Genomic DNA, 24,883 nt, shown 5'->3' with positions numbered 1-24,883 from the left:
TTATACATTTGCTTACATCATGCTCAATGTGTTCAAGTTTTAGTTTTATAAAGTGTCATGACTGCAATTTATACTTTCAATCAGAAATAACCATAAATTTTAAAATACAATTAATTTCAAATTTGTTCAAACCGTTTTAATTTCTACAATTATATTTTGTCTTAATAATTAAAAGATGTGTCGTTATAATATTTAGTTTTTACAGATTTTCGATACATGCAAACATTTGAGAAATCTTGTACAATTATCGAAATTAACTAATAGGCATTAGTTTCTCATTGTGTTATTATTTAAACAAACAAATAAAAAATTATTGATTAAATAATCAACTGATATAATAAACATTTGTCCTGAATATTTTTCAATTGTGTAAAGAAATCGTCTTACATTTGTTACAGCATGCATTTCGTTAATGACAAATTAATTTTTATATTACTGAACGAATTATACTGAAAAAATTATCAATTCTATAAACTAAGTATAACTGGAAAATTTAAATTGACATACTTGTATTTTACCAATAATTATTATTACATTAATATTATAGTTATATTATTATAGGAAACCTCTAATAATATAATAATAACTAAGAAGTCATGATAAATTTAAATTATCTAAAGTACAATAAATGTTCAGGCTACACGTACGACCAAGTCATACATAGAATTGTAAGAAATAAAGATTGAACTGAAATACTGTGCTGAATAACTTATTAATAAATTTTGTCTTTGAACCAAAGAGTCGATTGTTAATTTATAAAATTGTCTTACTTTATAAAAATATAAGCATTGTTTATAAATTTAAAACAAACTGCATATAAGTAAAATATATCAAACATATTGAATATATCAAATATATTTAATAAATTTCAAAAATGTAAGTTTGTATTTTTCGTAATACGTAAGTTTATAGACATGTTTATAATTTTATAAACATAAGACGAATGGTTACACATCAGAGATACATTATTTTCTTTGCATATTATAGTTTGTTTCAATTACCAAAATCAAGATTGCCTTTTGTGCTGGTTGTCGTGTTACTTGAGCGCCGTTAGCATCATTTGTCTTTGGATAAACCTATATAAACATTTGTAAACATTTGCTTATAAACCAAAAATTATCATTAAATTGTCTTTGTTTGTTCTGCTAAAACGCGACTCAAATAAAGTAAAAAATTAATTAAACTTACTGTCACTTTTTTTTCAATTTGGTTGGCTTTCTGACGGTCCATCTATGTCATATGCTCTGCACGTACTTGTCAGCTTATTCAAATGTATCTTTAATATCATGGTTTAAATCCGATAATTCAACATCAAGTGATATTTCGATGAAACAAATACTCGCACATCAAAATTATCCTTTTTACAGTATTTCCATATCCAGCTTGTCATTATAGTCATAAGCGAGTATGTGTTAGAATGTAAATCATTTAAATAAAATAATAAATGTTTCAAATTAGACGATAAAAAGAAGGTTTGACAAACAAGATATTGTGAATTACGTTTGTCATGATGCTTGAAATATATCGACGAATGTCTTCCTTCTTTTTCTTCTTTGTATGAAGTAACTCCTTTATGATTTTCCGTTACATGTGGACTAAAGTTTGTAGTGTTGATATAACAAACTCGAAAATTGCAAAATTTGCTTCAAAATTCCCCAATATTATGCAATTTTATGATAGTTTACTTATATCTGTGACATTCATTGGCATAGACGTTGTGCCCGTTTACATATTTCTGAATTAGTTGAAATGTTTAACGATGTGTTCTTTTAAATTTTGTGAAAGAGGAAGAATCATAGTTTGGTTACAATTCTCCAGTTCACACTTCACCGTAAAATTATCAATTTGTGTGCAATAGTTTCGTACATTTCTGCCTATTTCGTAATTTGTCAATTCTGCTTCAAAATGTTCGAAGCGCATGTGATAACGAAAATATTCTTTCCGAAAACTTTTATCACAAAGAAAACATGTTGATAATAATTTGTCGAAATATATATGCGGCTCGTTACTTGTGTTTTGATTTACTGTGAAGTTGATAACGGCTTCATGCATCGTACGTAAATGTCTTTTAAACTTAGTATAATTGACGTAGCTGTAACTTGAGTTGCAAGTATTGCACTTTGCTCGAAATTTCTCTTCGGGAATTATTTTATAATAATCCCACATGTTGGCTTTAGTTATTTTCACTTGTGACATTGTGTCTGTTTCAACTGACTAGACGCAGATAACTAAATACGAGTCTTACATACAGGAGCCTTTATACCGAAAAGTATTTGATAGAAGAAAATAAAGGAATAAACATGGTATAGTTTTTCTTTTAAATGTAAATATTAATACGCCGATCAAGCCTATCCAACATATAAAAACACAGTGACATCTCACGTCCATTTTGCATAGCAATAGCAGAACTCTGTGTAAGACAAGTTACAACATATCGTTTACAGAAATAATATTTTAAGAAATATTATATATTTAATTATTTGTATTTTTAATAATAACTATATTAGAGAAATACGTGTAATTTGCCAAATTTATTCATACCGCGATAAATGCAATTGATATACATTGATTACAAAAATATAAAAGTGCGCATTTATTTTTACATTTTTTAATACATTGTCCGAATATGTTATGTAATATATTTATATATTCTTGATTTATAACTTGATTTCTTAATAATTTCGCAAATATTTTGTTGAAACTACATTGCTGAAAGTTTATTAATTTAATGGTACATATTTTATTGATACATTTTTTCTATTTTTATTAATTAAAGTTTCTGATAGAAAGCAAAAATATAATAAAAATATGGAGAACAAAATTATATATATTTAAAAAGAAATTAAATTATTCAGATATTGTAAATTGAACACAAGTGAAGAAAAGCGCGATAAATTTGCAACATAAAATGCACACACAAAGATATGAAAAAATAGTTTGTGTACTTGTTTTTAGTTAATATTTCAAGTATTTAGTTAGTATATAATTATTGAATAAATTTAGTAAAACTTATTGCAGATATCAGCTTACTTGAATCGAATCAACAAGTTCACATCACTTTACTTATATATTTATTGTATAATATTTAAAGTCTCTATTCTGTTATCCTTTTAAATATCTGTTTCCTGAATTTGTTAAAAAGGATTTAGAAAAAAGATTTTTAACAAACGATTGTTACAAGGTTGTGTTCATTTCTCGATGATTCTTATTATAATAGCGATTCAAGGTAGAAAGAAGACAAGTAATATTTTATTCAGAGATTGGTACACATTTATTTATCCTTTGTTTTTCCTTGTATCAGACAGTTTTAAAGAAGCATACAAAAATCAAGAAACGAAGGTTTTTATTAGTTTCGGAGATACCTAGACTTTATATTCTTCTTCATCCTCTACCTTCACCCTTCTTTCTCTGCTTCGTTAAACTTTCTTTTTCAACGTGCGCAGGCAGGCGACGTAGTACAGAAATGTGCTTATTGTTAGATGTATGCGTGCTGGACGATGCAGCGTTGCGCTTTAAACTCTAGAACGCTAACGTAACTAACAAAAGCAATTAGTTTTAATACCTTTTGCAGCACACGATATCTTGAGCTTTTTTGGAAGAAGCAAAATAAAAATTTGAAAAAGCAACGATTAAATAAATCAATTTATCGTTTCGTAGTGTTTGAAATAAAATTCTAGATAATTATGAGCATTATATAATCATGGTACCACAAAGAAATTTATATACCTCGCTTTTCATAATGCCATAAAATTACGCAATTGAAAAATAAAATGTAATAAAGTATCAGTAGCTATTGATTAACTTACAACGCGTTTTAGTTAGCGTTCTAGCGTTAAGTATATCATTTACATCACGAAGGAAAAACGTAAAAGGTAAGATCACAGAATTGTACGAATTCTATGCGATCACATGGACTCTAAAGTCCGCGATTTTGCGGCTTTCAATTCGAAAGATATGATAATGATTTGGGAAAAGGAGATGCTCGAAAGCGGTTTAAACTTTCTCCACCTATTGACATCTCCAGATACCAGCAATTTTCAATAGTCGCGGAAGAAATAGTTAATGACTATTATTGTTAACTATACTAAGTGTATAGTATAGTTATAAATATATATGATATATATATATATATATAATATAATGCGCGACTCCATGATTATTAACTATACTAACAATAAGTAGTATAATCAATATCACTGTTGGATGTTTTTTTGCGATCTGGAGATACCAATAGCGGAACAAGTTAATGCTATCATAATCGCCGCGTCTGCTGCGTAAGCTATTTTGGCGCCTCATGCGACCACAACGTCGTTTGTTGAAAAAATAGATGCATATGAAGAAACGTTTAAAGTAATTCCCGCATTAAGCTGACGTCAATCTTCTTACGATCTCTCACTTCTCTCGTGGTAAATCACAGGTATATATACTTATATATATACTTAGAACGTGAATGGTATTTCGCAGGAGGCTGCAAAACGTTCTCGAAACCGGTGAGTGGCGATCATTCGACGGGGGATGATTTTAGCTCGACGCGTTTCATCTCTTTCACTCCGAAACAAAAGCTTATGCGCTAAGTATCTCACAGGACAAAGTTAGAAGATTTAGGAAAAAGGGGGAGGGAGGGAGTGAATCCGAGGTGATTGAGAGGGAGAAAGTAATGTGGATCGTCACGACGAAAGAAGGAGTATCTCGTTTGGAACAATCAATTAAATCTTGCGTTTGTTTCTCTCACCAGCGGGGGAAGCGGGACAGGATTAAGAAGAAGGGGATGAAAGAAGTGTGGTCGGGGCGGAAGAGATATTTACATTTATAAAACGGCTAAGGATAAAACATGCACTGTACATCGTCTGTCCGTGTCCGATCAACGCCGCACAGGCGTCTTTTTTCCTCGTCCTTTGATCCTTTCTCGCGCAGCGATACACATGTGGACGAGTGTGCTCGACTACGTTTTGTCTTTTTTTTTCTTTCCTTCCTGTTTTTTATTCGAGACATCTAGATTGCAATCCGTAAAATCCAAGATCCGAGATTCAGCCTTCATAAACATAAAACTATATTTGCAATGATCCTTTTCTCTCTCCTTCTTCTTACAGAATTTGCTCTAATTACAATTTTATATTTAAAACAAATTAGAACAAAATGTCGCCTCAGATGGAATTTTTTAATAAATTTTGGGAAAAAAAGTTGCCTTAAACACAATTTCGCGTCTTAGATGGACATCGCGGGTTTCAATTCCAGTCGCCTCGATTATCCCTCTATCGTCGACCTACTTTAGTGGAATTTGTTATAAATATCCAACGATTACTTGGGTTCTTTAATATTTTACTTCCTTCACTTAATTTATTTACACATTAACTAATACGCGTTGGGACTTAAGTTAAGATCCGCCTTGCGCGTCCACGGCGCGCCGCGTCTCATCGATAATAGTAGCTCGTAATAGCTTCGCTACTTACTAGTAAACTCGCTTAATCTAGGTATGCTTTCTTTCCGCATCTATCGGTCATCACTTCAGGATTCTCTTGCATCCCTTCGCTCTCGGCTCTCTTGATCTCTCGCGCTCGCGCTCGCGCTTCACTTTACATTACAAATATTCAACATGTACAAAGCCGTATTTACATTATGTACATACAGATCTCTCGCGCTCGGAGTTCTTCGCGACATTAATTAACGCTTCGCATGCGCGTGTCCTCGCGTGGTACCTTTCGTGTTTGTGCACGCGGTGAAACTTCAGTCAGCACAATCGAGATGCCGCAGTCGGGACACCTCGTGCAGAAACGCGCACATTCTTGATCGCATACTTTGGACTAAATACGACGGTGGTTGCCGCGAGTTTAATGGTAAGTGTAAATATTTATTTTTCTCCTCTTCAATTCTGTGTTCGCGCACGATTGTCGTTTAGTGCTAAAGATGCGTCAAAAATGCAGGCTACTATTTCGTCCAATGAGACACACTGACCAACTTTCGGGCTCATGCAGTCCCTCTTCGCCCTTTCTGGGTTTGTCAACATCGAACGGATGGAATATGGATGCTTTCAATAGTTATCTGGCAATTACGCGGCTGAGATTGTAAAAAATTATACATAAGCTAGCGATTTAATAGATTTTTTTTAAGAAATCAATCATGGCAAAACTCAAATTCTAAGCAGCTCGCAGTCTGAATTGGTCGCGATCGCGGCTCAAAAGACAGCAGGTCTGACAACGGAATAGCATTTAATCGGATTTGTGATGTCAGTAGCCTTCATTTTCAGAACTTCCTTTATAATATTTATATTATATAATGTCATATAATTTTTTTCAGCGGCGATTATACCGCCGTACAAAATCGCCAAGTGCAAGAAGCTTTGCTTTCGCAAAGATATCACTGAATAATGAATTTTCATACGCAGTTTTTGAAATCTTGCTAATTGCTATTTTATATCAGTAACACTTTCGGTAATCTTTGTGCTTATAACTCATTTAATTCCCTTTTTTATTTATAATGTGACTACGTTGCATTCACAAGAATTAAGTTTTCATTCCTGCTTTGTGAAACTCGCCAAGTGTTAAATCGCTCGTGATGGTATACGCATATTAAGATGTAATGTATAAGATGGTTAGTCCAATTAATATCAAATGCAATTGCAAAGCTTCTAAAATTTTTATAAATAATTTTTATATAACTGGTAAAGTAACGTCTATAAAGGCTACTGATAAGGCTACTGATAAGCTGACATTCTTTATGTACTTTAAAAAATCATTGATGGACACATGTTTTGAAACACTTAAATGAGCAATTATGTCTTAAAACTGCTCAAGATTACATTTATATTTACTTAACATAGCTGGTACCCTTAATGCGATTATCACTATTACAATTTTTCTACATGCATGTTTCTCATCAGCCAGATGTAAATCAAACAACTAACAAAGTTGCGACATAGTGGACAAAGATACGTTGAACCTATTATATTCGCTAGCTCGTATAAATTTTCATTAGATTGTTAATACAAAATTTTCTCAGACTGTTGACGCAAAAATATAAAATGCTTAAAGTGAATACTCGTCAACTTATAGAATAATAATAATTGTCTTGATAAGAGCACAATAAAAGTTTTCTCACAAAAGAGTTATAAATTTAAGTAAATAATTACGGAATTATTTTAAATTGATCCAACGTAATTTCATCCACGATGCATCTTATTCTTGTGGTTTTCATCGGTTAGGGATGGTTGGAGAACGACAAACTCCCACTCGACACAGTTTCCGCTCGCAATACAAAACACTCGGGGGTGATAAAAAATAAATAGCGCGCGCGCGGGATCCCTTGGTTAGCTTAGCTCACGCGTTCTCACGTACATACACGGTTTTGTTTTAAAAAATAGTAAAAAACAGTGACTAAGTATTTTCGCGCATTTTTCCACGTCGCTCGGGAAATCCGCTTGTATCACTAATACTTATCCGCCCATCAACGATTTCTGGGCCCTTCCTGCCGTTTCTTCATCGCTTTTTCTTTCGTTACAATAATATAATATATCGTTACTGTATACATACATATACATACATATATATATATATATATATATATATTTATTTTTTTTATTTATAAAAATAACGTTCTGGGACTAAAACGTAACGTTCCAAAGCGGCGCGCGACGAGGAGCTGCTACGTACGACTGATAAAGGTGCTTCAACCATTGCCTCTTGATTTCACCTTTGTTCTTCCCGTGCAAGAGGAAATCTAATTTCCGGCCATCAGTGCCGAGAACGCGCTCGTTATTCGCTCATCGAGACACAAGTCGGTGAAAGCTCGTGCGAGGAGCGAATATCAGGACGAAGCCTCGCGCAGAATCGGCTTCAGAGTATGAGGTAGCTGCCTTAAGATGGATAGAAATGAAAAGGATAATGTCGTAGACAATAACGAGTGACTTCCTTGCTGCCAGTTTGTATTAACCAAAAAATGTTACGCTATTGAACATTTTTGCGGTAACTGATCTTTCTTGTAAAGAAACGAACGAAAAATGTTTTTGCGTAAAAAAAATAAAGAGATACTCATAAATTCCCACGCGTTTTGTAATTAAATAGATTGTATAAAAAAATTCTGCACAAATCATTTGAATTCTCAAGTAATATGTAAAGTGAAAGTAAATGAAAGAATACGAGTATCGTAAACTGCGGAGGGAAATAAAAAAAGGAATTACTTAATTTTATAAAAATGTGTGTGCCTGAAGCCAATTCTGTTTTTGTAAACTATTAAACTTCAATGTTTTATCGACAAGTTTTCCGTGACGCGAGTTATCAAGAGGCGTTGAAAGTGAAGCAACGTATCGTAGTATGTACTGAGATTGCTCCAGCTGAATTACTTGTGTGTCGCAATATAAAAAGATATCCCCCTTTTATAGCAGAAGAAGGGATTGTCACCATTTCCTGATTAAATCCTCAGATACTCGATGACCTTAGACGATTCGTTTACTACAGCTAACAGCAATCTCATCTCAGATTAGGATATCGATTCCTTTATCAAATCGTCATCGATCCTGCGTAAGGGCACATCGATTCTCGGCCTGTCGACGACATTCGGCGTATCATGTGTATTCGGCTGCTGGCGATATGTCTAGAGCTATGTTACAATACATGTTTTCTAAGTTTTGGGGTTGATCACCCGTGCCTGAAAAGCTTTGCCTCTCCGAATACTTGCAGTGTGTGTGTATGTGTGTGTGTGTGCAGACTCGATTGATGAGAGAACCAACCGGGCGACTCGATCGTCGTACCGCGATGATACAAGGTGTGATATTGAGCGCCATATTAAACGTAATTCCCCCGATGCAAATACGTCTACCACACCGTGATTTACACGTGATTTACATTTGGCGGTGAATTGCATTTGATACTTGCGATCAATACGACACCTAATATTATCAGATGGGTGACGGCCGAGTCGCCGGCGAATCCACTTACCATACTAAATACCGGCTTACGATACGCAATTTGTCGTGTCCTGTAACCCTTCCCGACCCGTAACAATCATGTGACGGTGGCGCGGATCTGGGAAGGATTCTCGCTCAGATATGCCGAGTATCGATGATGTTCGTGTAATATCTCCTCTCACGAAGTCCGTCGCGTACGAGGATGGGATTCGATTCGATCTCAATAACGCTGAGATGTTATCGCTGTAGGAAATATACTGGATGAAGTGTACGTTTTGCTTCAAGTCCGATATATCATCGAAATTGTAATATTTTTCATCGTATAAAATACCTTAAGACGCGCGAATTTTGCTAGTACAAAGAAAATTGGAAACGATAATCTATATTTATTTGAGAACAGTATATTATAAAATAAATATTTTTAGTACATACATTTCTTATGCAAAAGAAACAAAAATTTTACTTTTTTAAAATAGAAAGAAAGTATAGATACTACTCGTTTAGAATTAAATATAGTTATTATTAAAATAAATAGAAATAACCAATTTTAGCTCGATAAAATTATAACAATGTAAATCTCTTGAAAAAACAAATATCCTAAATGTCAAATAATGCAATTTTTAACATCTTTTATTGGAAGATGATAAAGTTATTGCTTCTCATCCTAATAAAATTACAATTAATGTACAATGTTGGAAAAATTAATATTAAAATTTAATATATCGAATAATCATATAGCAAATATTTGCAAAAATAAAATTTGCACGAGCTGCCTGTAAAATCAAGATACTAAAACTTTGGTTCATCACGCTCGCATAAATACTAGAAAAACACGTTGCTTAAATTCAAAATAAACCATTTGAAAATCTTTGAAGCTAATCTTCGTGTTGCTTCGGACTTCGGAAAGCTTCTATCCCATCAGGACTCGTCGCGTTCTGGTCTTCGCTCGCGCACTCATTTCGCCAATTCCGAACGCCCGGCCACGACGGGCACATCGTCGTCGTCGACTTAGCCTAAACGAGAGGTCCGCTACATTTGTGTTATACAGAGTCCACGGTGGCACACACGCGTACAGTGTATCCTAAAGAGACACGCGGGCGCCCGTTGGACGACGTGGCAGCCTAGTTGGACGCCCGTCGGTCTCGCATTCGCTCCTTTCTCTCTCTCTCTCTCGCTCATCCTTTCTCTCCCTTTGTCTTGCTCATCGCAAGGAAACGTCTGATGAAATTCCACCTGAACGGAGACGAAGAACGCCGAACTGGCGTTTCCCTCGAACGCTCGCGATACGTCGATTATGGCTAAAACGCGACGACCTGCGACAAGACACCGTCGCGCCTTACGCTTGAGCTAAAAAGCGGCACGTCCGACTTTCCGCGGCTTCCCTTCGTCCTCCCAAGGCGCAGACACGTGGCTGTTCTCTTCAGGAACGAATCGTTATCACCGTCACCACACTCTCTCAACCCTCCACCAAACCGTCACCACGTGATCCCGGATAAAACGAACCGTCCAGACGGCTCACACCGGCTCACGCCGTCTCCTAGGAGCTGCTGCCGTTCCTTCGGCGGGAGAACGTAGAGGAATCTCCGATCCGGGTCGCGGTCGGCACCTAACACTCGCTGTAGGACGGCGGCGGCATACCGCGGCCCGTATACATGTCCGTCTGCGGCTGCAGGTGGCAGACGACGGTGTGCCCATCCAGCACGGCCACCGTCCGCGTGTGATCCTGCTGCGGCGGCATGCCGTACGCCGCCGGCAGCCGTGGCAGGTCGCCGATCTCGTACCTGGCCTGCTGCCGGCGCAGCTTCTCCCAACAGGCGTTCAGAGTGCGCTCTACCGCCGGTCCGTACTCCGTCGTGTCGTAATGCGCGAGATTACCGCCGCCGCCGCCGCCGCCTCCGACGCCGCGCTCCGTCATCGCCTGGCCGTAGTGCACCAGGTTGCGATCGGCAGCGGGCGAATACGGGATGAGCGGCCGGTGATCGCCGTAGCTCCTGGACGACTGCCTGCTCATGTCGCTCTGCCGTCGGCCGTCCTCGTCGGACATGTCCGACACCTGGATCTCGCCGGCGCCGACGACGCCGATACCGCCGCCGCCGTTGCCGCCGCCGATGATGCCGCCGCCGCCGTTGCCGCCGCTGCCGCGCTCGATCTCCTCGTACACCGGGTCGTCCTCGTTGGCGAGGCCGCGCGGCAGGTGCACGTGCTGGCCGTGATGGCCGTGTAGCTGATGATGCCCGCCGGCGCCGCCGTTGCCACGACCGTCCACGATCTCGGTATACGTGTGGTTGTACGGCATCGCGGCGCGCCTGCCGCCCGTCGTCCTGGTGCCGGCGTTCATCTCGCCGGCGTCGTTCGGCCCGCGTCTTCGAACGGAGTGGCCGAGCGTCAAGGTGTTGTGCGTCCGCGGTGAATCCTCCTGCTCGGAACCGCCGTGTCCAGAGTCGCGGGAGTAGGACTTAAAAGAAATGTTCTGCGGAAAAAGTCAGTAATTTGCGTTAGAAATGACGGGCTCGGAAGAGAGGGAGGGGTGAACTAGAAAATGACGGGGAATGACGACTTCCGCGTCCGTTAAATTCCATGCGTGCGCGTTGAAATGATCTCGTTTGACGATTTCTAGAAACGTATATCTACGTACAAACAACAACGCACGATTATACAAATGTGTGATCGAATAATCTGAGAATACGTTCGTAGATGAATAATATGCAGAGACGAAAGGAAGATGAGTAGCTTGTAAAAGGCGCAACACATTCAACAACTCGCTGTACAATGATGTTACACCATCCGTATGGAATCATCAAACGCAAAAGTGTAAAAATTACGAGACTCGTCTTGCGTGATTGAGCCGTTTAATTGGACGGAAAAATGTGAAAGACTTTGTAAGTATTTAACATCTAATAAACTCCGCTAATTAATTTCAGTGCATTATATTTATGTAGCACATTTAAATTACCAAGATCGCAAAGAGGTTTGTTGAAATAAAGAGAGATGCGTCGCTTCAATCTTTATTTTTCCGTCCTAACTTTAATCATACCTGATTCATACACTACTATCAAATGAAACGGCTCAATTGATGATCGCGCATGCATGAGAGGAACGAGAAAATCCCGTTCGTGTTGCACGAGGACCGTATTTCACGGTTAATCATCTCCTCCTCTCTTCATTGTACAGTACAAAAAAAAAAAATAACACGTAACGTAAACCAAGGCACACAAGATGAGCTACACACAATTCATGACAGGATAAATGGAGCACTGCGTTCTGATATAAAACGTCATAACCGTGTATTCGCATTTGTTCCCGCGCGGACGCGCGCATTAGAATAAGAAAAAAAAAAGAGAAAGGGAGGGGGGGGGGGAGCAGGTGGGAGGGCACCGGAAAAGCGACATGGCTTATTCCATAACATCTCTGTCTCTTTTGGTTTTTACCTCAGCCAACGCTCATCAATCACCGCGTTTTGCTACGTCCTGGTAATTCTACGAGCGTCGTCTAAAGTAAAAATATAAAAGAAATACATATGTATATAGTGCTAGCAGTATTTTTGAAAAAGAGTTCAAAGGTTAAAGAAACCGAATAGGTATAAATATGTATGTGTCTATTAAAAAACAAATCCATCTCCTTTACAAACGGAGGAATCGATTTGCGCTGCAATTTTCATACACTTTACATTATAAATAGATAGAAAAGGTCAGAATTTATTTTAATATTATGAGATATCAAATATGCAAATTCTTCTTTTAACATATTCTAGATTCTAGAATTGAAACACTGTCACCCGGTAACTTGAAAATGAAAGGAGAGCTTATATTTAAATATATAAGATCTGTTTTGTTTTTAAGTTGCAGAAAGCTTTTTAGTTTTTCGGAACACATTAAATTACGGAAAAAAATATTTGAGGAAGATGCAGAGAGAGAATTATGGCGTGAGCTATGCCGCGCAAACTTAAAAAACAGTCTCACTTTACACGTCGACAAAGGTGTATCCGCATCTCCATGCTCAAAATTCGGATCAGGCTCGCTCTTGGAATGCGTGAAGGTGAATAGATGCTGTGCACGAGTGAAAATTAATACCGCACACCATGCAGAAACAAAAGAGAGAGAGAAAGAGAGAGAGAGAGAGATTCAAAAGACACACGATGAGCGGAGACGACTCTAGTTTCAGCGAAACTCTTGGCGAAAATATTTAACATCCGAGTTTGAAAACAAAAAAAATTTAGCTCAGCGCGACTTCTCGAGATCCGAGGATTGCGATTTAATGAAATTTCCGCAAACAGTAAAGTCATAATTAGCAAGATCCTCGCGAGAGATAGCCAGACGCTCTCGCAAACACGAGAGCGGTGGTTGTCGAGGTATTTGCCAACACGTGGACTATACAAGATGAGCTACATCGCTCGATTAGTGTGATCTTCGCAAATGCAAGATCCTCGCAAACACAAAGACCGTGGTCGGTTCTTGTAAACGCAAGCCGCTTGCGAATGTAAGATCGTACTTAGCGAGAATCTCATCAATGCGGAAGCAGCGGTTTAGCAAATCCTCGCGAACGTACGAATCATAATATTAGCGAGCTCCTCGTAGACACGACGCCACGATCTCGAAACAATTCGCTATATTGTGATTCGACTGTATTAGACTTTCGCATACCACCGAGCATTGTTGAAAAGTTGAAGAGCTTCTCCGCGAGTTGGAGTGGCGATAAATTTTCATGCTAAATTTTAACGAACAAGCGCAATCTAATTTGAGCGAGAGTGGTCGTAACTATTAATTCAAATTTATCCGCGCATTAAACGAGAACGCTTTACACCTCGCCAAGACTTCGCGACGTTGGAGGTCTGTAAAACGCGTAAAGTTCGCCTCGACGGTAGAGCCGCCCCCGTGAGTGAGAAGCACAGCGAGCGAGTTAAAGCGGTGAATTAGTTACCTTCCACATGAGGTTTTTGTTAAGGTGGCCCCAAGTGGCAGTGGCAGATTTGGGGATATTGGGAGCTGAGGGTAAGAAGGCGTGACGCGCGTACGGCAGGGTGGCCACGATGTGAGCCTCGGCCGAGGCGGGTTCACCTGGCACTGTTACTGCCGGCTGCCTATCGACTATCGCCCAGCTTCGACCGGACACCAAGTACTGCAAAAGCAACCAATCCGCCGTTTCCCCCTTAACCCTTCGTTCACCGATGAGCGGGTGCCAGCCCTGTCAGTGTCGCTCGTGAATTCAGTGTGTGCGTGTAAATGGAACGATTACTTCCTCTAGATAATTATTCATGCGTGATCACCGACCGAGGGATTGAGAAATGGAATGATTGGAACCCGATGATGTTCGAACATTTGCGTGGATTCAGTGCAGGTTGTTTCGGTGAACAAAGGACTTTCTCACTTGGCAACCGCACTGAAAGTGATTTATCGGGACTGCGAGATCGGCTGGATCTGCCGCGATGCGAAAATCGTTGTTCGAGAGTTCGAGAACGAGGTATTTCCTTTGAGAACGATAAATGTATTTGTTTGTCCGCTTTAAGCTTTCCCTCCTTCAATGTTTTTCTCCTGTAATCAATTTTTCGTATCTTATATGCGAGCAGATGTCTATCAAATCGTAAATGAAACGATAATTTGCAACTTTAAAGATCGAAAAGGTCTCTGAAAAAGATAAATATTTAATATCGCTTTACGACTGCGGCTTTATACAGCCATAAACATAATATATACGTGTCGTGTCTCAATTGAAATTACTATGCCGGGAAAACCGGAAGGTTTAAGCTGCCCGATCGATAAGCAGCGAGACACGAGACCTCGTGCGCCAATTAGGATACATAATTGGGTGGATGCGGGGACGAAGGGCGCGTAGATTTCGTGCGACACGAGCGGATACGAGGGAGATATGGGCGCTGTACACATCCAGCGGTATCTCGCGCGGTGCGCGCCGTACCGGAAGCGAGACGGATTTAACTCGTGCGGGAGCGAATCTATGATGTAGCGCTCTGAGATACGCGACGTCGGCACGCACACTTGAGAACTCTCCCCGGTGGACACATCGCGGCCGTCTTCTTCCCCTCCGTCCTTCGACGGATGGAGCGTGTTTGTTGTGGATGAGGACGACACGTGATTGCACCTGTTTCGTGAGTCTATAGGGACGGGTCACGCGAGCGCTACCAGCCGGGCTTCCGGCCCGGCGAGCTCTGACAGAAAGATCGGGAAAGAGTGCTGTACGATGTCTTCCGTTTTGATGAAATCGTTTACGGCAGGCGTAGAAGATGCGATGCGATTTTTAAAGCACTTGAAAGATCTTTGAGACAAAAGCGAGTGAAAGAAGTTCTTCGAGAAATTTAATTATCTAATTGCTTCAACTGGGCATGCATGAGTTCGAATTTGTGAAAAAGTATCGTTAAATAATCGCGTCGAACAATAGTCTTTTTTTTTATTTTGAAAAGCAGAAAGAGTGTCGAATTTTTGGAATAATTGTAAATTTTCTTATCATGAAATTTTTTTAATCCACAAAACTTGGAAATTGTCGACGATAAAATGGTCGCCTGTCTAGTTTACCTCATCCGAGAGTCGTCTCTATACTTTACCTCGTTGCGTGGACATGCGGTCTGGCGTTAATCAGCAAAACGCATCCAGTGAATAGAAATAAAAAGAGAGAGAGAGAAAGACAGAGCGAAAGTGGCCGGTGAATGAGCATGTGTGATGCGGTGGAGGTGTGACAGATGTAACGGACTGGTTCGCGCGGATTTTCTTCACCCGTTTCTTTTTTTTTTTCCTTCATTTTCCATTAAGTGGCTGATCGTGTGGGTGAGTGCCTGAGCGAGCATTGGCGAAGAAGCGCCTTTTAACCCTTCACGCTTGAAGCACAAATCCGATTACCCTTTTCTTCTTTTCTACTTACTTTTCATCACAATTATTAAGTTTCATTTTACTGAAATTTACTTAAAGTCAGCCAACTTTATTTCCTGTACGTTTACCGATTTCAAAATGCTTTAATTTTTAACGTTAAGTAGCAAAAAGGCAATATTTTAATCGACAATGCAAGAATGCTTGTCGCTCGCTTAAGGAGCAACGTATCGATGCACCAATGAATATAATTTCGCAGCGTTTCGCGAGATAATTGTCGAATGCGATGCGTGACAACTGTGAAGGATTAAGCGTGCGTTCTTCAGCATGTAAAAACATGTCGGCGACCTTGGTAGAAAACGCATTTTCATAAACAGTTGCATGGTGCAAAGTGCAACATACAATCGTCATGCACGAGCGTTTTGTATCTTCGAAAAAGCGTTTTCGATCGATCGCCTGTTCAAAAGGGAAGAAAAGAACCACTTAATTACTCGAGGCGCGTTAAGGCGGAATACGGAAGTGCTATAGAGTGCAAGAAAACAAAATGACATGGAATGCGACATGTAAGTGCTTGCATAAAGTGCATCCCTTCGTACTCCGCCCTTCGCGTGTCTAATTAGAATTAAGTTTGCTGATACATTACGAATCTTTCTAAACGTATACCTTCCCCATCGCCGACGGAAATTGTTTGCTTAAACTCCTTTTGTCGCGAAAAGATAATCCATTTGGTAATATAAAAAAATAAAATATCATCAACAATTACTAAATGTAAAATGCATCGGTTGTTGTGATTAACCCTTTCAATTCCACTTTACTTTGATTTTTATCTCGCAAATTTTTATATTCAATAAGTTATATTTTATCGATATTTAAACTGTGCATGATTGAGCAATTTTATTAAAATTTGCATTGTGAAAATGGTATAATAATATAGTTTTTATACATATATAATAATATTTATATACTTCCAATAAATATGTACATCGCATAATTAATTGATAAAGTATTTTTTTTTACAATTAGAAGCAATATAAACAAAATTCATTATCACAGTAACTTTTCCCCAAATATTGCGACTGTAATAAAGTACTAATCATCCCGCTAATCAAATAAAACTCATTTGACATGTCAAATATGGTGAGCGAAAGGGTTAACGACAGAAAGTAATATAATAGAAGGCGCAATTGCGAGGGCGATCGTAAATCATGTCTGCACAGATGTAACTGATGTTGCGATTCCACGCGTGTTCAAAATTATTTCTGCTATGACCAGGCGGAAGGCAGTAACTGACAAGTCGAATTTATCCTTTTCCAGCTTTTTTCGTAGCGTAAATCAACAGTGATTTTGAGTTAAATGCGTTGAGACGTTTTTACATATTTTAAAATAGACTAGATAAATTAATCAGCACATTCAAAAATTAAAAAAGATATAATCAAAAAATTTGAAACATTTTATAGCTACATATTTCATCATTCTGTGTAAAAATGTAATTCATTTATTAATTTAAAATTATTTAACTTGACTTACCGAATAATTTCAACTGGAATTACGACAATTAAAATCACCTGTGTAAAATAGTGCGTTTTTCACGACGACACATCACTTACTGCCTTTTACCGGATCATAGATTTCATTGATGCTCCAAAAGGTCTGAAATAAATGGCGAATCACGCGGAATCGCGTTCTTCGCAGTAAGAAAGGGAACGAGGACTAAGGGCGTAAGAGGGTACAAAGTAGCCAGCAACCGCGTTACACCAAACCCCGAGGCCAGATAAGAAGCACGGAAATCACTACTGTTAGTAGGAAGTCTTGCGGGCGAGCGTGCTCGCGAGAGTGTGCGAATTCGAGTGTTCGTGCTGTGCCTGCCTTCCGCGCGAATATTTACAAAATGGAGGAGATTGAACGTTATCGGATTCATAATTCAAAGAGACATCTTCAGATCAATGTTTAATGAAAGACAAATGTATTTTTTTCCAAATTTTCATTATATTCTCAACATTCCTTGTAGAAGTATCCTTTAAATTAATTTTGTCAAAAAATGAACCAAGATGCTAAGGAAAAAGCATTTAATTGTGTAGACACAATCGAAGAAAGGCCGTGAAAGCAACAATAATAATCTAATTACATAATCTAATTACATTACACATAAAAGATATGGAAATGTCTCTTCTGCTATTATTTCAACAATAATCAATGCAATATTTCAAATTTATTCTTACATTGTATTCTGAAACTATTTAATACTAATTGATCTATTGAGCGGTACGTTTTAATTTATTCAGGCTGTTACTTAAAATAATTTAGTGTTTCAAGATTGTCGAGAAATTATTATCCGCTACTTGATACTTCAAATAAGGAATGTAAAATGATACTGAAAGACATTCTTAATTGGAAGTAACAGACAGGGTCGTGATCTCGTAACGAGGCGCTTGAATTAAATTGAGATCAGGAAAAAGCGCCGAATCTCATTTATTTCTAATGAGCGCAAAGTGAAGTGCGCTCGATATTAAACAATGATCTGAGTTAAAGAGTTCTGATATATTCAAATTGTTATATACTGTTAGAGAATAAGCCTAGTTGGAAAAACGCTAGTTGCGATAGAAAAAAAAAAATACCACCTTACATAACTGTAATTATAAAAAAAGACACAGATTTCGATTAAGTGTTGAATTAATTTTTTCTTTCGATAAATTTAAACATGGATTTATTAACAAAGTATTTTAACATTTAAAATTTAAATTGTTATTATCAATACATTTAAATCAATTTTGTGCTCTGAATAAAATATACCTAAAGTATTATAAAAAAATCTTTATTTAAAATTTAGTGGTTAATATTTCCTGTTAAAAATTGATAAATTTATAAGAAAGAAAGAAATTTGTGCTGTGAAACCCCTTATATTGTCTGTAATTTTTAATATTAGTATTTTTCTTTGGCTAGCGTTTTTCTACAGGCTGTTCTGTACATATATAACAGCATTTACGAGCACGTTCAACAATCTCTCTTCCAAATATACATTTTTTGTTTCGCTAGTTTCTCTATCTATCTATCTATCTACCTCTCTCTGTCTCTCTCTCTCTCTCTTTCTCTCTCTTTCTCTCTCCCTCTCACTTTATTTTTGTCGGCCAATTCTCTTCGACTCTGAGCGCGACAGGGTCGAAAGAGCCGAACGGTTCGTTAAATGCCTTTTAGCTCACCGTTCTACGAGTCAGTTTTGAAGTGACTTGCTGATAATAGAAAAAAAGCTTTCAGGCATATGTCACACAGTTTCGAGTGTCAAAGTCGGATGTACACTTGCCAACTTTATTATAAGCACACGCTCTTGGAGTAATAATTTGATAGATTACTAAAAAGTCTCTGTGGACTATAATTTTATATTATTATTGATATGTATATGTATATATATATTAAAAAATATATAGATCAGAAAGTTTTATTATTGCAAATTAAAAAAAAAAAATTTCTACACAAGTTTTTACATGTGAAAAGTGTTGAACCAGTAGAACTCGTGTATCTTACAAGATATCCTGCAAGTTTGGCATAATGCATAAAGACAAAGAAAGTTGTTTATACGCTTGTAATTAAAGTTTTATTTATTGCTCTACTGATAAACACTCTGTAAGCATATAATACTGAAAATCAAAAATAACTATATTTAACGTTTAAATGTGGCAACGAGGTCTATTTACACGTGAGAAGAGAATTGCTGAGAGATTCGAGAGAGATAGATAAAAACTATATACTTTACGTGGGAAGACAATGACTAGTTGTAGCAGCCTTTCAATTAAGTGAAGGGGGTGGAGAGGGGAGGGGGCGAGCTTGAAGGAAGGCAGACTTAAGTTTTGAGCGGCAGGCAAAAAGTGAGCGTAATAATTAATTACAGACGGATCATACTTGTGTTATTTATAATCGTACTGGAAAGAGCAGAGCGAGAAAAGAATGTACAAAGAAAGAGAGAGAGAGAAATGCAATTTATCGAAATCGGAAATGATTTCTGATCCCCGATAAGAGTGTACACAAGAGAGTTGTGCATTTGTCTTGACTTTATTCTGTGATATTAAAAAATAATAGATGCTGATTTCATGATAACAAGTATTGCACCGTCATTGCTACATTATAAGGGTGAGGGGTGGAGAGGAAAACGCACGTTCCCCTTTCAGACTCCTACGATTTCAATTCCTCGACTGTGTGCTCCGCGGAAAAACGCAGTAACTAATAGTCTCGTGAAAATTGAGACGCATTAATTTTGCAAATAGTGTGAACGGCTTTGAAATGATTATTTTTCGCCATTTTTAAATAACAAAAAATAATGATTCAAGAGCTAGTTTAATCCATCGATAAGGTCTTAATCTAATAAGTCTATAAAGTCTTCAATTTTGATGAAATTAGATTATGAGTAATTAATTTTGATGATAAATTCCTCTAAAAGTTTCTTTGTTAGAACAATATTATCATCAATTTTATCACATTACTACATTGCAAATATTCTGCGATTATTAGTTAGTTTTATTGTATTGTTTTTTAAATCAAAAAATTACAGTTTACGAAACCAGTCTAAAAAGATAGAAAACGGCGCAGTATCTGCAAAATTATGCGAGGCTAACGAATGAAAACTTTCACAAGAGATATCGGTTATTTTGTTTTGATTCCGCGGAGCGATTTTTTCTTACTTCGTCGTCCGCGCATTTCGGTTTGGTGTATAAGCGGCGTTTGGATACCTTGCTGGGCGGGATGCCTATTGTGGTTGCTAGGTGCCATCATGTGCATCTGGTGCGCCCCGACCGGCGATCTCAGCGACAAATTGTTCAGGTTCACGTTTATCGAAAGATTCGTATTGTTAGAGGCGGCAGTCAGGTTGTTGTGATTGTTCGGCGGTGACGTGGCGTTGGTACCCACATTGGTGGCTGCGTGAGGTGACAGTCCGGAGCTGTCGGTGGTGGGGGCCGACGGGTTCGACGAGGTGTTGTGCGAAGCGAAGTCCTTGCCGCCGTTGGCGCCGCCGGTGCCGCCGCTGCCGCCGGTGGAGCCGGCCGTGCCGCCCGTCACCGTCTTCGAGCACCTCAGGCACTTCGGCAGCCAGGAGTGGCGACGCACAAACTTGCGGTACTCTTTCCTCACCTGCAAGAGCGAAGCAAAACCCACCCAACCCAACGAAACCATTTTAACGGTGCATGAAAAAAATAAAGACCTGTGCGAGGCAGCGTGCGGATGCGTCACGTGCATCTCTTCCGGTCTGATACGTGAAAACAGAGCAGACCGCGGACCACAGACGGCCGCGTAACAAGTAGTCATAATGCGCGTTTCATAATTATTGTTTAAAAAATAAGCGGATAAAAAACATCCCGCTTTTTTTTACACTCTATTTGGTTCGCGCGTGTTTGTTGTTTTAAGACTAAGTCGGCGAGGCCGTCTGCGTGTGATTACTTGTGAAAATATTGTGCTATCTAAACTTGGAGATTCGCAATTTTAGTGCCGATTTAATGATAAATGAGAGTAATAACGGTGCTCTTCGCGATGACAACAAAAGAAATTGTTTTCAAATTTTTCGCAAAATTATATAATCGTAAAATAAGCGTACTACAGGTAATGAAAGTGCGCGAAGTAAATCTCAATAATTTATATATTGCCACAGCACTTTATTAAACAGATCATTTTCTCATCTCCATTTTCTGATACTCGTGAGTAAAACAATGCTATATTAACATAGTTATCGTCTTAGTGATTTCGATTAGCATTCGATCGTAATTGGTATGTTAAACTTAACTGCTAAAAAATTCTTTAAATTTTAACTTTATATAAAAATTTATACAAAAATGAAAACAATTTATAAAAGATGTGATTACAACTCGCTGTTATAAATTTAATTGTGAGGAAATATGAAGAGTTTACACAATTTTCCAGACAACAAAATACGTAACATTCTTTTACAAATTCGTGAAAAATATCCGATAAAAATGATGAGAGCTTCACAGGAAAAAGCGTATCGACGTAAAATCAAATTGTTCTTATAAATAATAGCACGGGATCAACCTTATATGGTAAAAATTGTTACATATTTCTCGAATAACTTCGAATTTTTGTCTGTATTTCTCTCTCCGGGAACATCCGGCGATGCTGCCGGCACAATCTAAATCAAGGCAGACTTCTGTGCCCCGACGTATTCCCTTACCTTCTCGTTCTGTACGCAATGGAACACAAAGATAAACAGCCCCTGGAGACTATTCAATACGGTGAAGATGTACGCCATCACGACGGACTCTTGGTTCAAGTAGAGGAGCCCGAACGTCCAGGTCAGACCTAGTAGAAACACCAGCACGATAGCGCCCCGCAGCCAGGCCCTGATCAGAAGATACAGAATAATAAATTACATCGGAGAACAGCCCGCCAGGTTTCTGTTATATAATACAAATCGCGATGGCGGCGCTTAAAGGGGACCAACATATCGTCGCGTGGCTGCTTCGAACAAATATGATTTTCGCAAAGGAAATCTAACTGTTTCAAGATACGAAATATTTTCCAGAGAAACTTGGGTTTAATTGTGCTATTTACTTTTTCTCCTATCTTCATTCAGCTAGGAGAGCTAAAATATACAATTCGATAAATAATCTACGATAATAATAAAAATAAAATGTTTTCTACAATTGGAAAAGAGAATAAAATAATTCAATAAAATTTTAATTATATATTTGTGACAGTTTTATGCCATATATTCGTTGCAATCGACTTCTAAAAATGACAGGAATCATAATAAATTCCTCTAACAATTTTATACAATTTTTATAAGAAATTCTTTATTTGCATTTCTGGTTGTCATTATTTATTTGTAGATTTTTTTTCAAGTAACAAATATTTTAGATCTTCACTTCTGCATCATCCCATTTTTTTTACTAAATTATTTATCACTCGTACGAAAATGTAAGAATAATTATAGTTAATTCCAGGCATTCTTAGTCGAAATTGCAAAATACGGTTTTAATGCTCGGCATTATTTCAACGTCGAAGGAAAAAAAATAGCGCGACCGTCACATAGCGTCGTGAGGCACGCGATGCTTCGTCGCGAGCGACGTTTAAGTATCGCGATATTATGCAGAGTCGGGAGCTTTTATTTTCACGAGCAACGCGATCGCCGCTTTGAGCGTCGCCGGGATCGCGGCGTTTTATCTAAACCGTTCTGATTAGAACGTGGCGTTACACAGGTAGGCGGATATATCTCTACGGTACTTCCACGTCTATCTACTTGTAAATCAGGCGTAATACCCGAAACTAAGGAAAATACTACATGCAATGAATGGTCGTGTCTACTCAAAGGAAATGCAAGTGCCGCGAAAGTGTGCCATGATAAATGTAAATGGTGTATGTGATGCTGCTATACCTAGCAAATGCACATTAAAATGTTATACATGTCATAATATTATTAATCATGTATTTATTATAAATACAAGAATATTCTCTTTGCGACATAAGTAAATAAGCGATAAGCGATCAGTTAAAATTCAAAGATTTAGAGATTATTAGATGCACAACGTCCTTGTGCTTTATTGAAGGAGTAAATGTTTATACAGCATCACATTTTCACGGAAGTCGTATATATAAAATTATTATTTTTCGTTGCAACGTATTGTTAATCCCAAAATGATACATATTGAATGTAAGACTCAAGTCTCAATGTTTCGCGAAATTATATTCTATTACATCATTAACTTTAAATTAGTTTACAAGTTTCAAGTACTATGAACGAAATGCATAGTCCACCATTTATTCCTTCAATTGCTGTATTAATTACATTACGCACACTTAATGCTGCAATAGTGTTTTAAGTCGCATTTCCTGTGAATATCACGACATTACGTACAATGAGTGTTTCGATGTATGTGATAGACTAAAATCTACGGCTACGTTCACAAAATCAAAGAAAATGATATTCGGGTAGCTTAATGAAAATAAAACGGATCAAAAGAGAAGAAAAACAAACGGAATGATATCGAACGAGACGAGCAAGATGGCGATTAATGATGATGTTAATGGTGTATGACAGGTGAATAATAATAAAAATAGTAAATATCTTACAAGTGCGCTTGCAATTTGTTGGGAAGAGCATTCTCTTCCTTTCCACTACCAACCAACCACGCCATGCAGAAGAATGTAGAACAGTGTAGACAGAAGTGGGTAGAAGATTTAATACAAAAATGAAACAAGACAGCAGTTAGGTGATTGTTCCGACACCATTAATTAATTGATTATATAATTTATTCTCTGATTTGCAATGCTCGATTCGCATTATTTCTCGCTCGGTATGCGAAGCGTGACCTAATTCCAAATTAATAACATTCGTTGCAATTAATTATGTCAATTATGTAAACAAGAGCGCTGTACAGCACAGTGAAGTATTTTAACGATCGTCATCATGTGAAATGTGATTTGTAATAATGCGAATCGGGATTGCAGCAACTTTTTTTTCATTACCATCACCAAATTGTCTATATGTTTCCAAAGTTTTGTATTGTAAGAACCAAAAGAAGTACATCTTTATTTTTCTTCTTTTATAATAATTTTACACTAATTACTAACTATATTATCGTTTGTAAAAACGAATGAGCGAATAGAATTGTACAATATACAGAGTGTTACAAAAAAAGATGGACAAATTAATATACTTCCACAGTGCTTCTCATACAGTTATCTATCAGATTAACAATTTAGGAAATTAAAAAAATTTACAACACATTAATATTAAAGAGAAGAGTTTCGTGTCTTTAAAGTTTCCAAATTAATTGAAGTTTATTCAAACATTATTCTGCTAAGAGACACGGAATTTTCGAAACGAGAATCGAAGAAACATGGAATTAGGAAAATCGTAAAAAGAATTCTTGGTGAAAAGATTTAAAGAATTATTTCCGTGATATTTTTTTTTTTTAAAGCTTGTGAATGATGCACCCTGCATATGTACAATTTGTGTAATAAACGATATACTCGTGTATATCCTAGGTATCACAACGATATAGTGGTGTGTCGAATGAACGAAATCTGCGGTCATTCCAAACACAGGACTCAAAACCAAAACTAAAAAATCAGCATGGCCGCCAAAAGATGCGTGACAACAAGATCCGCGTTCGGGAGATCTCTTTAAGCAAGTAAAGCTTGCGAACGTGTAAACCGAAAGCACCAAACAAAC

The 24,883-nt window shown here is 37.7% G+C and overlaps 1 protein-coding gene across 8 annotated transcripts in view; it reads right to left on the bottom strand.

The window, feature by feature from the left end:
• Nucleotides 1-3,247: 3,247 nt before the first annotated feature.
• The window catches only part of LOC105679013 (latrophilin Cirl-like), a 452,907-nt gene continuing 431,271 nt past the window's right edge, over nt 3,248-24,883 (bottom strand). For 5 of the 8 annotated variants that reach the window (XM_067350074.1, XM_067350073.1, XM_067350072.1 and 2 more), the window contains 5 exons: nt 23,779-23,823; nt 21,881-22,049; nt 20,608-20,829; nt 13,817-14,014; nt 3,248-11,369 (listed from right to left, as the gene is read on the bottom strand). In XM_067350074.1, coding sequence (XP_067206175.1) covers nt 10,506-11,369; nt 13,817-14,014; nt 20,608-20,829; nt 21,881-22,049; nt 23,779-23,823 — 1,498 coding nt within the window. In that variant the 3' untranslated portion in view covers nt 3,248-10,505. Of the gene's footprint in view, nt 11,370-13,816; nt 14,015-20,429; nt 20,830-21,880; nt 22,050-23,778; nt 23,824-24,883 lie in introns of all 8 variants that reach the window. The other 3 variants (XM_067350075.1, XM_067350078.1, XM_067350079.1) reach the window with 3 other exon arrangements.

This window comes from Linepithema humile, chromosome 2, assembly GCF_040581485.1.
Source record: "Linepithema humile isolate Giens D197 chromosome 2, Lhum_UNIL_v1.0, whole genome shotgun sequence".
Lineage (NCBI taxonomy): Eukaryota > Metazoa > Arthropoda > Insecta > Hymenoptera > Formicidae > Linepithema > Linepithema humile.
This window is presented reverse-complemented; position numbering and strand designations above follow the sequence as displayed.